The sequence below is a fragment of the Alosa pseudoharengus genome, unplaced genomic scaffold (assembly GCF_046254945.1).
Source record: "Alosa pseudoharengus isolate Yale_2024_CS ecotype anadromous, Long Island Sound unplaced genomic scaffold, YU_APseudo_1.1 YU_APseudo_1.1_scf_12, whole genome shotgun sequence".
In the NCBI taxonomy this organism is placed as follows: domain Eukaryota; kingdom Metazoa; phylum Chordata; class Actinopteri; order Clupeiformes; family Clupeidae; genus Alosa; species Alosa pseudoharengus.
The window spans coordinates 29,891,421-29,910,131 of NW_027468587.1; the positions used below are offsets into that span (position 1 = coordinate 29,891,421).

The 18,711-nt window shown below is 40.5% G+C and overlaps 1 protein-coding gene across 3 annotated transcripts; it reads right to left on the reverse strand.

The window, feature by feature from the left end:
* Positions 1 to 3,713: 3,713 nt before the first annotated feature.
* ncam3 (neural cell adhesion molecule 3) lies at positions 3,714 to 17,339 on the reverse strand. Of its 3 annotated transcripts, none has more exons than XM_076280748.1 (16): positions 17,150 to 17,339; positions 16,086 to 16,157; positions 15,593 to 15,799; positions 15,303 to 15,485; positions 14,762 to 14,905; positions 14,128 to 14,245; positions 11,203 to 11,357; positions 10,664 to 10,797; positions 10,294 to 10,432; positions 10,000 to 10,167; positions 9,258 to 9,377; positions 8,207 to 8,334; positions 7,884 to 8,052; positions 7,390 to 7,588; positions 6,833 to 6,958; positions 3,714 to 5,351 (listed from the first exon to the last, which is right to left on the reverse strand). In XM_076280748.1, exons 1-16 carry the CDS (start codon positions 17,208 to 17,210, stop codon positions 5,312 to 5,314), a joined length of 2,163 nt encoding a protein of 720 aa, XP_076136863.1. In that variant the 5' UTR covers positions 17,211 to 17,339; the 3' UTR covers positions 3,714 to 5,311. The 3 variants fall into 3 exon arrangements, with proteins under 3 accessions (XP_076136863.1, XP_076136864.1, XP_076136865.1); XM_076280749.1 differs by having other exon boundaries at positions 15,348 to 15,485; positions 17,150 to 17,337; XM_076280750.1 differs by lacking the exon at positions 6,833 to 6,958 and having other exon boundaries at positions 17,150 to 17,337.
* Between the last annotated feature and the right edge of the window lie 1,372 nt (positions 17,340 to 18,711).

The window sequence follows — 18,711 nt, forward strand, 5'->3', positions numbered from 1 at the left end:
TCAACCTCTGCTTTCTGATCTTACACATCACACTTCACCAAGATGGTGGCCGTTTCAGTAGATTTAGGCCTACTCCCTAACATTGTTGTGGAAACACAATAAGCATGGAAACTAAATGCACACTTCCTGCAGCAACTGCATTAGCCTACTTGAAAAGTTACTCCTCTAGTAAGTATTCACATGAAATAAAACAATAAAGCATTGAGACCATTCAACAAAGCACACTGGGTAATAACAAATTCAACACATGAACTTGTTGCTTTGGACTCGTCTAGGCTTCCTCAGTCATTGTAAAGCTGCCGAAGCTGAACATTATCCAAAACTCAATTTCTCAGACAAGCGTCAATTTGGGAGCTTGCTACACTCCTTCCTTCTCAAATGACTTGAAAAGGCCGTTTGCACAATTTCACAAATAATCACAGGGACCGAAAAATACCTAACATGCCAACTTTTTCCGGCTTTATCATTTTAACGTTTCCCTGCTGTCTTGCCGTTTTAATATTTTCCCGTAGAATATCCCATATTACTGTAATACTCTCATAACATTAGTCCTGCATTCTGGCCTGTCTCTGTGTAGTCCTGTTGTTACCCCTTGCCCTTCCAGTGAAACAGATGTATTCAAATCATCGTTTTGCTTGCTTGAATGCGAACTCCTGGTTGTCGTGAGAGCACGATTCATTAGCGCTTGCAGTGTTCGGCCGTAGGCTATGCCTACGTGCGCACCTGCCAGGCTACTCAGCTAGACAAAGAATTCCCCCTGTATATTCACTCCAAGTTGGCCTACCATAACTTACCAACTACACTGTAGACCATAAACTGGCTATTTATATGACCAAATGTATTTGTTCAACTTTATGAAGCAGAATTACGCACTGCTACTTGGAACGTAACACATTTTTGTTGGCAGGAGAGAGAATGACAGCGATTAACAAATTGCACTTGTTGCTGGTTACCAATAAATACTATATATTTTTTTGCAAACAACAAAAACAGAAAGGATGGAGACAGCAAAGCTAGAGATGGGCAGGAACAAGGTCAATTGGTAGAAATGCTTGTCAAAACGTTAGGAGCTGGATGTGGATGCTCACTGTTTAAAGTTAGGCTACACGGTAAACTACAAGTAAACCAAAGTTAAATTTAGATTTTTTAGGGCTGGATAAAGTTGACCAAATGGATATAGGCTGTTAGGCATGAAAAAAGTAGGCTACTTTGTTGCTCCAACCCTTCCAACGTTAATGGGAACGAATGTTGACATTTTCCGTATTTTGCGTGAGAAACCCGGGAAATCTCCCTTATTTTCATTGTTCAATGTTGACAGAGCTATGGAACAAAGAGAACGTTATATGGCGACAGAAATCAACAATCAAACAAGCCACTTTGATTTTTTGCTGTTTTCATTAATACAAAAGATGGGTGACCCTCCCTCCTAGACGAAAAAAAGTTAGGTGACCCTCCCCTCAACAAAGAATAAAAAGACATGACCCTCCCCTATTTTCCTCCGGTGACCCCGTTTATAAATAACGAACGGTCCCTTAATGAACATTTTGTGTAATAATTCACGGCAAATTAATCAACTGAATATGGTGGTCCAAGAGCAGACCATGCACCAGTCCATGCATCAGCCCGACTGAGCAGTGATGACAGCATAGGATGACAGTCAGGTATGAAGCACTGCACCATGTTGCTAACGTTAACGTTAACCGTTTTCACACACACACGATATAAAATGCACGATGATAAATATAAAATTAAATATCAAAACACTATTATTTACACGATTACTCCTGAAATAACTGCTATTTACTGCACATTCACTATATAAAAATCACTGGAGGAAAAAGTTTGCGTGGCCATCATCAGATTTGGAAGTTGCTCGAGACTTTTTTAGCGGTTCTTGCCTTGCCTATATATTATTCAGTGAGGCGCGGTGGTTTATGGGATGAGTAGTTCCTTCTCTCGGAAATGAAAATATGTACACAGTCTTGTACCTTTGAGTTTTTTTGGATTTTCTCTAATTTTTTCACTCGAAATGATATGTTGTATGCTTATGAGTTATGCCGTAGCTGGTTAGCCTAAGACATGCTGTAAAACTCTTTAGATACGGATTTTTCTAAAACGTCAATGGGACAAATGAATGGGAATCTTACTTCCGGCACCTAACCGCATTTTGGCTGTGGGCAGGACTGTGCAGCCCCATTAGAACCTCCAGTTCTCATTTCCCTTCCTCTTCTCTGTGTCGCATTAAAGGGATATTCCACCATTTGGGGAATTAAACTCATTTTCCACCTCCCCTTGAGTTAAACAATTGATTTGTAGCCTACCTTTCTCAGTACCTCGGTTTAACGTCTCATCCAAAGGATGGAAGACTTTTATAACTTATTACCACACGAACTTTGAAGACTTTTATAACTTATAACCACATGAACACATGAATAATAGGAGAGATTTTTTAAACACAATGTTCTGCAGTGTTTTAATTACAATGTCCTGTAATCCTGCTTATGCACTACAGTTGAGCAAGCACACTCTGCATTTTCTCTGCGGAAATTAAGTGCTTTCATTTGTAGCCCATCATTTTTATTTATATCTGACGTATGAGGAGCTGTGCTGGGCCTTGCAATTGGGGTAAACATGTTCTGACAAAAATAATGTACTCAGGTATTCCAATTATGCCTAATTATGTAATTATGCTCATGAAGCAGAGCTGAATCCTGTTACACTCACCTGAGAATGTCCAGAAACATTAGGCCAATAGACCACAATATATTTCTGTATACTATCTGCAGTGTTCAGTGGTGCCCTAAATTTGGCCGAAATGTCCCAGAAATGTATATGCAGAAGAGAGTGAATTAACAAGACAGGTAGTATGTGTTATCTTGGAAAGTGTCCTTTAAAAAAATGTATAAATGTGCAATCTACTGTACAGTATACCAGTGCAGCAAGCCTTTCAGGGTTTCCATTCTAAGTTGAATGTAAAATTCCATTAGCCTAGAAATCTAGACGCACCCTAGCCTGGGCTAGTCTAGCAACAATCCGTTGGCCTGCGAGCTGGAAAAATTAAACTTCGATAGGGCCAATCACATCGTGTATAGAGACGTTAGGCGGGCTTAACATAATGATTGATGGCAGAGTTGCAACGGTTTGGCTTGAATTTCCGGCTACTTGAAAACAAATAAGATGGATGTTGCTGTTGGCGAACAGCGTGACACGAGTTACGCTTTTTTTAAGTTGGCAAAAGTTTGAACTAGCCAACTAGTAGGCAGGCAGAGGCCAGGCTAGCCAACTAGCTCCGCTGGTGGAAAAATGCATGGGACTCATGAGTTGTAGCGCTGTCCTATTGCGTGCAGAGGGAATTTGTAAGACAACCGATTATCCCGCCCCTCGGACTGAGCACTGAGTGCCCAGACCCTACATTTTAATGTGGGTCTGGCTTGTCAGGCTAAAATTCCATGACTTCCATGACAAGCAGTAAAGCTAATACAGATATACACCAATTCTGTGTGGAAATATTTCTATTCATGTATTTTGGAAAGTAGATTTTAAACTGCTACAACAAATTCCCTTTTATTCCATGACTTTGCCCCCAAAATGATAAAATTCCCTGACTTTCCATGTAGAATAGACTTTCCAAAATTCCATGATATTCCAGCAATTCCATTCCTGTGGGAACCCTGCCCTTTCCTTAACAAAGACAAAACATAACTGAATGCCAATAATGTTAAAACATTTTAATATAAACAAAAATGTATAGTACAGTGCCACAAATATGCATTCACAACTAGAGGACAATATACACAGGGATATTAATGCATCAGGGTTGGGTTATATTCCTGAAAACGTTTACCTGAGGCAGTATGATTTTACATAACAATCATATCAACAAGGAAAAACATTTAACGGGTGTATCTTTTTGACATTTTGATCAGAACATTCAATCACTATTGTGGATATTCATAATAGTTTACATCAAACTCATTTTCTATTCTCTCACAAGGGAGAGGTGATACAAATTGGAGATTCACCTTAATCAACTCTGGTTTTCTGCGGATTTGTCAATGAGCAAATTAAAGATGCTGTCTGGAATGCTGGTGAAGGTTGTTGATATTTGAGCAGCCAATTAAATTATGAACCCTCTCATGCTCCTAAAGCAATATGATGAATGTCTAAAACTCTTAATGGCTCAATTTGAACCACTAGGTTTGTTTCCCATTTCCAGAGCCATGACTGCTTTGAACGCACACACTTAACATGTACAGTAGAGGACTGTTAGGCCCGTTTCACACCGGGTGCGTGGCGTTAGCGTGTCAGCTACGTGGCGTGTCCGGGCTCCCATGTTAACCTTGCACACCGCCTGCGTGACACGCAAGTCTCAAGCGCAGCTCGAGCCGCGCCAAAAACGCGTGAATGCTAGGAATAGGCCTCACACCTATTTTTCACGCTACACGCAAGCGTGTTGGAAGCGTTTCCATTCAAAACTGTGAAGAAAACAAAATAATGTGAGAAAAAGAGACGTTTTAATTGGCAGAGAGGCCACCGCAGCCCTGCATCAGACACTCTTCTGGTAAGCAAAGACATAGAAAACGCCATGCAGCCGCCACAACATATATATATTATATATATATATATATATATATATATATGTATATATTTATCTTTGTTTTTAATATTAAATAGGCTTGGTTGTTGATTGGCTGCTGTGTTAAATCTCCTACTTACTGTAGCACTAGGAGTTTAACACCTCTCCTGTGTATATAACAATACATTTTTCAATACATTTTAACTCTCTTCTTCTGTAATGAAAGTAAAATAAAGAAAAAATATGGTATGTACAAATAATTTACAGTATAAAGTCTTGAATGTATATTTTAACTGTACAATATTTGGTAAGACTATCTATGTTAACTGTACAATCTTAGAATCTTGGTACATGCATAAAAGGAAGTACAAAGTTAATACTGAGATGCAAAATAAGTCCTGTACAGAACTGCAAAATCTAAATGTTCGGTCAATAAATGTATCCCTGACACATAAATATATGACGAGTATTAATGTAATGTAAAGATGTGTAAATACAATTAAATTGTTTGTGTTTTGATAATGGCTGAACAAGAAAATAAATCTGTAAGGGTGTGTAAGGATAATAAGCTTTTGATATCCGCAGGGTTAAAGCGACCTTACTTAACTCTGCCATCTTTTGGCTTCCAAGTTTTACTATTGCAATTACACTGGGCTCTGCTATATGCAGTTTCTGCTGCTCAGAATTCTTGTTGTGGCCATTCACATGCAATCACATCAGTCTCTGTGAGGACACTCAGGCATCTGTGGTTGGGTCCCCGTTGGCTGGGGCTTTCCTGGAGGAGAATAACATTACAGTATGAGTTGCAGAATAAAGAATGAAGAAAATGAATGCATTCCCATGTATAGCCCACCCTTGTGTTAACCCATTTACTCCTAAAATGACTGCTAAAAACGCCTATAGAATCCTATGGCATTCTAGACTAAATATCCTTATTTCCTGAGGGTTTTCTGAAAAAATACTAAAAATTGTCAACGTCTACCAAAATGTAATATCTAAGCCTCTGTAGCACCTAGAAACTTGAAATAAAAAGCATGCTGCGCTACGCAGCAACCAGCGGGAGATTCAATGTTGCGCTATGCAGCAACAGGCGGGAGATAGAATGTTGCATCATGCAGCATCAGGTGCGAATGGGTTAACCTCATAGCTGAAGAAATTTGGCAAAAACAGTGTGGGAAATTACTTTAATACTTTCCATGGGGAATAGGCTGCATTGGAAATGTGTAAAGTGTAAACGAAAGCGGTGAATGGGTTATTAAAGCGATGGTTCGGAGTAATTTCACCCTAGGGTCCTTTGCACCATGACCCCGAGCCAAACACCCTCCCAGAACCTTTTTTCCCTTGGTCGTACCCTGGTCGAGTAGCCCTGTCAGAAACTAAGGAGTTTCTGCAGGCGTAATGGAACCAACTTTTATCTCGTAAATTACACCACTAATAATGCCCTGAATGGTACGAAACTTCTACAGTATGTTCTTTACTCATAAAACGAGGCATTGAAAAGTTTGTAAGTACACCAGGAGTTTATTTAAATAACACTTGTCTGAAGCATGCATAAGGATGTAGATCCAGGAATGCACTAATATTTTGTTCGTAGTACCAGTTTGCAACAATTATTAGTTAACACTAAGTTGTAAACACTTCGGAAATTTTTTTATTAAAAACTGGATATACCAAAAAACGATGTAATCGCTTCCTGCTAGGACTTTTACGGGCTTTTCCCAAATCACGAAAGTAACGTCGACGCAGCGGTAGTAGCAGATAGTAGCATCCATCAGGCAAGTGTTATTTAAATAAACTCCTGGTGTACCTACAAACTTTTCAATGCCTCGTTTTATGAGTAAAGAACATACTGTAGAAGTTTCGTACCATTCAGGGCATTATTAGTGGGGTAATTTACGAGATAAAAGTTGGTTCCATTACGCCTGCAGAAACTCATTAGTTTCTGACAGCGCTACTCAACCAGAGTTCGACCAAGGGAAAACAGGTTCTGGGAGGGTGTTTGGCTCGGGGTCATGGTGCAAAGGACCCTAGGGTGAAATTACTCCGAACCATCGCTTTAATGCCACCATACATGCTTAGTAGTCAGAGCTTACAAGGATTAGATTAGGACAGACAAGGGGATCAAAAAATGGCTGTCAGAGTGATTCATTCACTGGATCGACTTGAAAATAGATAACACCAACTGAAGGTATTCAATTTGCCATTTTTCGTGGAGCTTAAAGGAAGGGTCTTTCTACGGAAGGCCTGGGCACCTACTCAAATTTGGTGAGGGGCGCTTTGTCACAGGTGACTTCTGACTGCACCCCTGGAGGTGCGCTGTTTTGGGCCTGCTGTTTTGGGATGCTACCACGTGGAGATGCTAGCCCATTCACCTTCATGTCACTGCATCAGAGCACACACACACACACACATACACACACACACACAATGAGGTTTATGGGAGGGGCATTTACTCCGAACATACACTAGAGGTGTGCGCGGATAGTCGAATAACCAGTTAACCATTCCGAGACTATACTATATGAATATTAATATCCCTATTCAGTTATTCTATATACTACCATGATATGCTGGTAGAAGTTACGCTACCAGGTTAATTAAGTTAGGACATTGGCATGACAAAAAAAACAGTGGATCTGAGACATTTTTCATGTTTTATGTAACGTATTTGTGTGTGTAGCCTACACAATACAGATAAATAAACATGCAGAAAACCCAACCATGCACTTCATACAGGGGTGAAATATGAACAGATGTCAGATAGGACCAATAAAAAGACGCCAGATAGAGATGTTAGAGTGCAGAGGTCTTACATTGCTGTGCCGTTGCCATCCCCCTCCTCCATGACCTTTGACCCTGGGACTTTCTGTCCAAACAGCTTCACTGCCAGGAACATTAGCATGCCACAGCGGTTGGTATAGCAACACGTGGCATCCACAGCAATGAGCAGCACCAGGAATACCAGCATCACAATGCCAACCACACCACCCTTCCCCAAACCAGGTTTACTAACTGGGAAAACCAAAGGAAAACATATAAAACATGAATGAAAAGTACTGGATACCACAGTACCAATGTACCAACGTTAAAAAAGCCTTTTTAAAAAAACCTTGCCGAATTTACAAAAGCATCTTGGGGAATATTATAAAATCACTGAAAAGTGTATTGGTATGGCTCCTTTAAATAGTTAAACTGATTTAAATCAAGCTGCACTGTACACTGCTGTATTTAGAACAATACTTCAGAACCCTTTCACAGCTTCAGTATCTCTAACACAGCATTTGTGATCCCTGTCCAGGGGCTCTACCTGCACTGGATTGTGGGACGGTGAAGTTAAGCATGGCAGGCATGGACGGGCCATTGGGGTTGTGAGCAACAATCTTCAGTTGGTAATCAGAGCTGTACTGCAGGTCGTGGAGATAGATCTCTGTGGCGTTTGGGAGCAGGTCCTTTTCTCTCCACTCGTCATCCTTATCCTGGGGAGGAGATGTCACTTTATAACAAGCTCTCAAAAGTAACCAACTGCCAACTTCAGCTGGACAAAGTCCTCAGTTCACACAGACCTTTAGGTCCTGTTCAGTAATGTCAATGCACGATACACAGTATCTGAGAATACCCAAGATAACTCACCGCTTTATAGTGCACCGTATAGAAACTGATGGGGGATCCACCAGTGTCTAGTTGCTTGAAGGGAAGTCTAGCAATGTTCTCCTCAAACTTTATTTCTTTGTCTGTTAGGAAAGGTTTGTCTGGTTCTCCTGGAAACAGAGAATGCAGTAAGATAATTACACCAGAAAGCACAGCAGCAATTCAAGCCCTTCAAGCTTGTTCTATCATTCAGTGGGTTTACATGGACACTGTTAATCCAATTAGAATCAGAATAATGGCTCAATCAGAATTAAACTGTCGATACGATTAGAATTCTAATCTGAATGAAAGGGGGTGGTGAATTCCGTTCTCATTCCCATTGAACAGCCGTGTACGGTCAATCAGGTTGCCTGCTGTAGCTTCTCCAGCAAAAGCAAAGCAACTACCGCTATTCCAATCAAAGATTCTAGAGTGCTTATTGGAATAGAACGTACCCCATGTTAACGAATGACACAGAATTTTTCATTTGGAATAATGAAATCAGAACGACAAAAAACTGTCCATGTAAACAAGGCTACAATCTATTGCGATTTTCAGATTATTGGCATTTAGAAACGGACATACGGTACAGTATAGACATACAGTAATGATTCCTCACACTCCTGTTTTACCTCCTGTGGTGGGTGATGTCATCAGGTGAGCAGGGGATTGGATAGGGTCAAGAAGGATGGTCACAACAGGAGCGTCGTCATTTAGATGAGCATTAAACAATGAAATGAGTGGGACATGGAGGAAGCAGATATGAAACCAAAAGAGATGAAATGGCATGTAGGCATGAAACATGATGATGTTCAAATCCTTAAATACACATTTTCAGGAGTAGAGCTGTAGGGTCATCTCATGACAGGCAGGCATCCATTGTGTAGATGATCAGTTTTAAACCCATTCAGATACCTGGCTGGTTAAGGTCTTAATAGATGGGCACAATGAGAATACAGTGTGGGGCAGTCGGGAAAGAAATGACCGATGGCAACCCGACTGAAGGAAATGGTGGACAAATTGAGGGGGAAGAGTGGAAAAATGTAACACTCACGTTCTCCCAATGTCCGGGCATTGGAGATATCAGAAAACTCTCCCTGTCCAACAATGTTTCGGGCAGCCAAGCGAAAGGAATATTTAGAGTAGGGCAACAAAGGGGTAGCAACCAGAGGATCTCCATATGAAAAAAAAATTAAAAAAAAATAATAATAATATATATATATATATATATATATATATATATATCCAGTGTAGAGGATGATAGTTATGATCACATCTGTATTTTAATGCACATATATGTACATATATGTAATGCAATTGTCAAATATGACTACATTATTATTATGAATAAATAAATGAATAGATCTATGTGTTACATATATATATATATATGAGACCAGAAGTTCTACATTTGTCTATGGCTTTATTATTTAATTAGAAATATTATAAAAATACATATTATATATAAATGTAAATATTTCAAATGAATTGGAAAATGCAAAAGACAGTTAACTTCCAGTTCTTCAGGACTCAACACAATGAAAGCCAGTTCACAGCTAGCGTAGTCACATAAAGCGTAAGGTAAAATTACTGAAATTATTTTATCTTGATCATATTGTAAAATGTCATACTATTTTAAGATAAGACATTTGGACATTAAGTAAAAGGTTTAAAGGTGCAATTTTTTTTATTATTAGAAAGCACTAGCACAAAATGGGTGGACTAAAAATATAGATTGTGCCTGGATGTAACTTTGTAATGCAGTACAGTTTTCTACAGTAAAAAAAAAAAAATACCAGTGGAGTTGATGACCATTTCGTTCCACTTCTGCTGAGGGTCTTGCCTCCACTGGAGGATGTAAGCAGTAATGGTGGAGCCACCATCCACCACAGCTTTGCTCAGGTTGAAACTAGCTGCAGCAGCTCCTGGATTTACTGACACTTGGGACGGCTTGCCTGGCGAGGCTGTAAGCACACGGGGAGAGGAACACACACACACAGAAGGGATACATTTCTCATCAACAAACTGATCAGAGAAGTTTAACAACAAAACAGGTCTTTCAGTTAAGGAGCGACAATGTAATGGCTCACTCTGCAAACTGAAGTCTTCCTCTTTGATTCCTGAGCTACTGTTGGCAATGCAAGAATACAGACCACCATCAGATGGCGCCACCTTCTCTACGATAAGATCCGATCCCTGCACTTTTATTCGGCCGCTGCTGCTGAAGCCCTGTGATTGGCCATTCAGGCACAAAGACAAGGAGACTTCTATTACAATAAGAAAGATGTCAAACCTTTGGCATTTCATGAATGTGACATTCTGGGGGATTTAAATCAACCAACAAATTGCAAAGGTCAAAGGTGGATAACACCAGCACACAGTGAAGGTCCCATATATTTAATAACCTACTGTACATCATACATTATCTAAAATGTGTATGTAGGGAAGCTGCAGTCGCACCGTGTTTCCATCGGGACCCTTTTTAATCCACTGGAGTGAGGGCATGGGATGTCCTGAGATATTGCAGGACACGGCCACCATTTCTCCAGGCTTCACTTTCACTTCCGACTGGCTCAGGATCACCACAGGATGCTCTAGAGACAATAAACGGGACAAAGTCACCCTCTAGGCAGGAGGATGAGAGAGATTCTACAGAGGTGCCCACTACCATGTCCCAGTTCATCACATCATATTTCAGTTGGTGAAATGGCAATGTCCAAGACCTGCTCATCGACGTAGCTCTCTTATAACACCACTTGTGCCACATGTGACTCTGTATTACATATAGGCAAGAGTACCATCGTAATGGTGCGTTCAAGATGGCTCAAATATTACACACAGCCAATTTCAGTATACAATCCTTGATAAAGACTGAAACTTGGTGAGCAAACCTAGAACTAATGTCTATACTGTTCAATGCCACCCACTTACACAACCCTTTGATACACAACCAAGGCATGTGCATCTCACCCACCCTGCCTCTAATACACCCTCCATACCTGAGACATCAAGAAAGGCTGTGACAGTACTTTCTCCGATCTTATTTTTGGCTGTGCAGATGTACTCTCCCTTGTCCTCCCTCTTAACAGGCTTAATGGTGAGTTCGCTCCTGTCTGAGTTGAACTCGTGGCGGTGTGAATCAAGGGCGGTGGGTCTGAGGAGGTGAAAGGACGTGGTAAAGTGAGAGGGGTTGAGATGGATCACTATTGCACACCACTGCACATTTTAAGTATAACAAGGGGCGGACAAGAACAGGAAGGGAGAGAAAGAGGCAGACAGGAAACGGCAAAGCACACACAGGATGGCACGGCACATTAGTGCTGCAGAGAGTCAATGATGCAGCATCCAAACAGCAGCACGCATGGAGAATCTGCTTTATATAGCAGACAGCCTTTTACACATAAACTGCGGGAAACATTTATATTCTCATCCCAAAAACAAAATAAGGATACAGACACAACATTCATCCCAAACACAAAAAAAGTGCACACAGCCACAACACTCATCCCACAAAAACAAAATAAGTACACATAGACACAACACTCATCCCACAAAACAAAATATGTACACACAGACACAACACTCATCCCACAAAATAAGCACACACAGACACAACACTCATCCCACAAAAACAAAATAAGTACACACAGCCACAACACTCATCCCACAAAACAAAATAAGCACACACAGACACAACACTCATCCCAAACACAACTCCAGAGGTCATACATAGTCAGTGGAGGACTGTGGCAGTGCTTTATCCTATCTTATTTTTGGCCGTGCAGATGTACTCTCCCTTGTGTTTCCTCTTTACGGACTCAATGGTGAGTTTGCTCTTATCTGAGTTGAACTCGTAGCGAGCGGAATCAAGGGCGGTTGGTGAAAGGATGTGTTAAGACCAGTTTACACTAAAGATTCACAGCTTGACAAGCTGCAACATTCTATACTGTAAACTGCAACACACGTTCTAAAAAACTGTGGATTCAAACCAGTGCAACAACTCGCACCAACGTTTCTATAACAACACCTTTATTACACCACTCGTAGCCAGATATGAACTAGCTAGCTGGATAGTAGTTAGCCAGCAAAGTTAACTAACTTGCTGATAAGCCAAGTCAGTAAATTTGCATTTGTTTTTGCAACTTTATTTGACTGGTGTTGTGCAGACACTGGTTCTCTTCACAATAGAGTTAATGAGTATTTCTCTGCCTCTCCTTGGACTGACTGAGACAAACAATGTGAGGTAAAAGTGTTCTAAAACCTTGCAACTTGACTTGCGATTTGACATGATGAATACTTTGTAACGGCTTGCAACAGTTGGCGATGACATGCAGCGTTTAATTCACACAGCTGCAAGTTCTCTCTGCAACGGATTTGTTTGTGGCGAATCTTTGATGCGAATTGGTCTTTAGAGTGAGTGGGGTTGAGATGGGTCACTATTGCATACCACTGCACATGTTAAGTATAACAAGGGGCGGACAAGAACAGGAAGGGAGAGAAAAGGTTGGGTGACTGTTCTCGCCCTTCGCTACAGTGGACGTATAGGCTGACCCAAACCCCCCCCCACCCCCACCAATTTGCAACTAATGTAGTCGATGATGACAGAAAACCCATTCATAACATCTAGCCCAGTCAAGGACATCATGATCGGCAATCATGGATACAAATAGATTGTTTACAACATGGTGAAAAACACTTTTTTCACTAAATATCAGGAAGGCCAGACCTAAACCAAAATTAATTTAGACCAGAATGATGAGAAGAAAAAAGTCTGGACAACGACAGGAACGGCTCAAAACAAAGCATACCACATCCATCAGTCAAACATGGTGGAGGCAATGTTATGGCATGGACATGTAGCCTAAGGCTGTTGAGAGTACACGTAACAGATATCTGTTGAGAGAACAGGGTGACTGTGATTGATGTTCGGACTGCTGATAGAAGTAGCAAGATGAGTTCTGATATACTATCCTCCAAATGCTGCACAACTGATAGGACAGTGTTTTACAGTACAGATGGATAATCACTCAAACATACTGAAAAAGCAACCCAAAAATGTCTCAAGGCAAAGAAATTATTCTTCAATGGCCAAGACAGTCAGATTACTTCAACCTAATTTGAGTATGCTTTTCACAAAGGCAGAACTGAAGGCTGGAAAACACACAGACATGCAGCAACTGAAGGAGGCTGCAGTGAAGGCCTGGGGAAGTATCTCATGAGAGGAATCTCAGCATTTGGTCATGTCTATGGGTTCCAGACTTCAGTCAGTCATTGATTGCAAATGAAAAATGGCTGTAATGCCTAAACAGTTGATGCAACATTTTTGTTCAAGCCCTTGAGTTAAAGGTGGAAGTCTGCACTTCAAGCACATCTTGATTATTAAATTTCAGATGCATTCTGGTGGTGTACAGTACCCTGGTAAAACCACTTTGTGAAGAGAGTCTGGCCTCTCAACTCTAGCACTGTAACGGGCGTAAACTGCCTTAACTTAGAAATCATTGGTCCAGCGGCTTAACCAACCACATTGAGCAGATATTCCCAACATTACTTCCTACTTCGCCTACACTTTACAAACTGACAATAGACTGCATCGGCAGTCAGGAAACAACTGCATCGGCAGTCAGGTATTTAGGCCTACCTTTGTTGTACATAAATGTACATATTCTTTCAACAGCAATTTCTGATGTTTGTAGGTGTTGCTACTACCGTTTACCACGGCCACTTTCAATTTTGATTACATCTCGTTGGGCTGATTGGCCAGTCACAATATGAAGCCGAGGGAAACGTAAGTGAATTGTTGTCTGCCAGATTAGTATCTCACTGAAAGGAGATTCTAGATGGGCATGGCCAGGCTAGGTGTACAGAGGCAAAATTACAAAAATTGTGTCACGGTCCAAATACTTATGGACCTGACTACTACTCACATTGACCATGTAATCTCAGGCTTTGGCTCTCCTGAGGTCGAGCATGTAATAGAAACAGTAGAATCAGGTCCACTTTTTACAGTCTTCTGTTTCTCGTGTATTTCCACTACTGGCTGTGCTGCAGGATAAAAGAGGATCTGATATTAAATTGGGTCACAATGACAAGATTTACATTTTTTATATGAGGAATATTGAAGAATAGTGAATATGATTTTAAAAGGCTCAAATTGTAGAGTTCTTTTTTAGTCAAGATTCATATGCTTTTGAATTCCTGTCTCACAAATAATTTATTTAAAGGATAATTCCGGTATTTCGTCAAATCGTCAACATTTCGGTGTCCACCACTCTAGTTCATCCAAAACAAACCAGAAAAGGGACTCAAAGTGCTAAATACCGGAATTATCCTTTAATTGTTTGCTTAATCAGCCTGGTTACAAGTGTGGTGTGCCAAAACTGCTCTACTGTCTGTGACTAAACTGAACTCTTATTTTTCTTCAGATGTTTTCAACATAGTGGCTCACTAAATCATATTTTTTTCCTCAAGCCTCTAAGCCTCACCAAATGCTCATTGGAGTACCACAGACTCAATACTTGGACCCCTGTTCTTTTTTAATAATACCTATGAATTACTTACTGTTGACGACAACAGAGATATCTAGCGTCTCAAATAATGGACGGCCTTTTATAAAGGCTTTGCAGGTATAAGTGCCCCTGTCTTCCCTCTGAATATCGTCAATCTGAAGGATGTTGTCTGGTCGGACAGTGATCCTTGGTTTTCCTAAGAAGAATGGAGAAAATAAAGAAAAAAGAGGAAAAAAGACAAAGCAGGGAAGTCATTTGAGAGTCACATATTTTAAAAAAAAATTATAGGAGTGAGCTGGGAAAGCACACACACACTCATTAAGGCTGTCAATGGTGGTATTTCGTGCTAAATGGGGCAGACTTTATTTCCCCACTATTCTTTAATTCTAAAGAAGCCTTATGCTCTCATCACTGAAATAGAGGTTGGACGAAAATTCAGAGTTGACGTCAGATGTTTTCCCCACGTGGAAAAAACATCCTTCGATTTGAGATCAAATCGGATGGAAATCTCCCCATCAAGGCATCCACCATCGCCATCCCTCCACCAACCACCACCAGCGGAGCCATGCAGGCGAAAACCAGACGCCCCGTACCACAGAAGAAACCAGAAGAGGCGGTGGCGAGAGTGCCCCTCATACCATCAGTACCCAGCTGAGTGCTGCTCCGGTACCACTGGACCTCCACTGCAGGCTTCCCAGTGGCAACACAGGGGATGAGCGCTTGTCCACCTTTTAAGAACTCATGGTAGGTTGCCGTCTTGCCGAAGGTAATTGGCTCTGAGAGGTGAAAGATAAAAGGGCTAAATATACATTTCGGACGCTGCTTGTTTGTATTTATGTACATATGTTATATGTATCTGTGTGTGAAATGCCTGTATCCTTACCATAAACAAAGACGTCAGCGCTTGTCTCCTTGTCTCCACCACTGTCATATTCACATTTACAGGTATACGTCCCTGTGTTACTGAGCTTGGCTGCGTTTATTATAAGCTTACTTGATGTTTCGTCAAGTTTCTCAATCAAGAAGTCTTCATTGTCCTCTTCGACCTCCTCGTCATTGAAAAACCAAGTGATGGTTCCTTCTCCCCCAGCTGAAGGAAACAGTCATATATCACAGGATATTTTGGCTTTGGCTCTGACTGCAATTGGATACTAATTTACAAAGTGCCACTGGACTGCCCAAAAACACCAGGTCAGAGGGTGTTCAAAATGTCTTTCAAATTAGCAATGGTTGTTGCACAAGAATGATTTCTGCATAGGCACAAAGTTTATAAACTATTATTTAAATTGTTTATCTAATTTTTTTAAGAGTACATATAATATTTATTTTTCATTTTAGCTGTCTCATGTTAGATACAAAATCAAATGAATACCAACCTTTGCACAGCAAAAGATAACGGTCATTCACCTTTACATCTGGTTCGCCGGCAACAATCTCGATTTTTGCATCTGATTGAGTTACAAAACATGAACAGAAGCATACAAAGTGATGTCAAAGTCAAAATAAGGAGCCCATGCAATCCCCTTCTTGATGTCAACAGCACTAACTGGTACTTATCAGATCAGCCTACAAGTGTTTCTCTATTGTTTAAGAGCTGATTGGGTCATAAATAGCTTCAGGGGACTAATTGTAGGCTGCTGACAAACGTCCAGGAAATATTACAACCATAAGCACAAGCAAAGATAGACTTCCTGCATGACACTTTATCTCTTCCTGAATGGCCGAGATGTGGAAATGAATACAGGTGATTGTATGGTATATTTCATCGGTACTGAATAGAAACTGAATAGATGTCTGCAAATGCAATCAATAATGAATGTTGGCATTACAGACTAACAAGTTAATCTCCTCTGCCTATCTTACACTGATCTAGTGATTTACTTGGAACATTTTGAATTTGTAGGATTTAAGTAGGATTTTTTTTTTTTAAATAAGCATTGTCTTCCTAAAATTGTATATTTTCAACATGACTTCTAATTTAGAGGCTAAGCAACTAATTAAGAAGAACTATTCAAACTGGTACATGCTGCAGTCAGCCTCAGTCCCTAGAACTGACACTTGACTCTAGAACTGACACTTGACTGTGGAAGTAGCACTTACTGCTGCACTAACTGTCCTCATCACACTCTACATTGATTGTTTTCCTTGTTGGAAGTCGCTATAAATTCATTACAATTCATCTATAAGATGCTACTGAATTGTGTGGCTGGCTGGGTGAAAGACAGTTTAAAATACAGGATTTTTTTTGTTAGATATAGCTGAAATTTGTCTTTAACCTTTCACCCAGCCACATAATTGCTGTGTTAAAATTGACACAATATGTGTTGTCCCTGAGCACACACAGCAATGTGTCATTTTAACACATCACTTTTTAGAGTGTACTGGAAAATACATTTCAGTTTTACAATGGGAATCAATGGGAAAATTCAATTGCTCTCACCTGACAATGTCCAAAATGTGAAAAGCACACAATATCTGATCAGCAGCAGAGCAGCAGCCATGGTCCAAAACCCGTCTCTCTGCTACGTTCCAACCTTTCAGTCTAAAACACCTGGGGTGTTGTCTGGTGCCCAAAAAACTGGAAGAAGTTTTCCCGAAGACAAGTGTCCCAGGAATTTATAGCCAGGAGGGGAGCGAATGAACGAGACAGACAGGAAATATGTTATCTTGGACATCTCTCTCTCTCTCTCTCTGCCTTCACTTCCACCTCCTGAAATTTTTAATTCAAATCAAGCATGGGGATGGTGCCTGCCCAGCCCAGCCCACTCAGGCGCCACCACATCTCCCCGACTCGTCCCTCTGAATGCCGGATGAAAGGAGCTCTCTGCTCTCTGGGGCATTGATAAGACGATAGAAGCATCTTTTGATAAAAAAGGCTCATCTCTGCAGCCTGCTCCTCATCCATTAATTGAAGATGCTGTGCTTTTTACAACTACTTCTCTGAACTGATGCATCCACTGAAAAAAATCAGAAGAAAAAAGAACGGCTTCATTTCACAATTCTAGAAAGCTAATTTGCATGATACTTTAAGAGGCAGAAAATGTTAAACATGGTCCATTAACTGTCAAAAGTCTATGTGTGTTGGCTTTGCGCCCTTTACACCAAAAATAAAAGCCAAATTACTGCCCTTTTCCAAGGAAAAGACAAACTTTCCTTCCCTCACTGTTAATGTTTATGTTACCTGTGCTCGGAGACAATAGTTGCAGGAATTGTGTTCTGAACACAATAACATTACATAATGAGTCTCCAAGGATTCCTATAAATATTTGCACGTTACAAGAAGCTATGGATTCTCTGTGAATCTGTGAGCCTTGTGGCTTCCATGCAGATCACTATTTAGAAAGCTACAAATGGGTTATCAAAACAAAATATAATGTATGATAATCCATCATTTCAAGCTAACAAATAAACATTGGGACTCCAACTTAACTCCAACTCTGACATATTTAAGACATTAGTACAGATGAGTGTCTAACTCTATAACTGTTGCATGTTAATATACAAACATAAACATATAGATACAGTATATAAATGTTATCACTGAAAGACACAATGTTCTGTATGTGTAAACTGTAATGATAAAAGTGACAAGCAATTTTACAGATATTGTGTTTTTTTGTTGTTGTTGTTTCGCTTAATGATTTCATTTCCTACATCGTGTGGTGACGTTATGCCCAGTCAGGGGACGTATGGGAAATGGCCATTGTAGGAGTAAACAGTCACGTATCGCGGAGGCATTCCGAGTGTGACGCCAAAGCCAGTGAGCTCTCCAATGAGAAGCGGAAAGAAAGATGAAAGATGGGAGGCCAGAGATGGATGGCAGTATGACCTTATTTGGGAGCTACACTTCTCATCCAAAAACAGTGACAGTGTCTCTAAAGTCAACAAAAGAGAACTAGATTTAGCATTTTGTACTGTAAATGCCGAATGGGGAAGGCGGACCTCATAATGACCATGAATCTTCAAAGCCAGAAGTAAATACAACAGAGATTTACGAGCAAA

What these genes read in the sequence shown, in the direction of transcription:
- ncam3 (XM_076280748.1), bottom strand. Translation starts at nt 17,210, where the DNA reads ATGGCTGCTGCTCTGCTGCTGATCAGATATTGTGTGCTTTTCACATTT. An exon ending in CTCTTCTGGTTTCTTCTGTG is followed by an intron (nt 14,906 to 15,302) that starts GTACGGGGCGTC and finishes CATTCTTCTTAG; the next exon opens with GAAAACCAAGGATCACTGTC. An exon ending in GGAAGACTTCAGTTTGCAGA is followed by an intron (nt 10,168 to 10,293) that starts GTGAGCCATTAC and finishes GTGTGCTTACAG; the next exon opens with CCTCGCCAGGCAAGCCGTCC.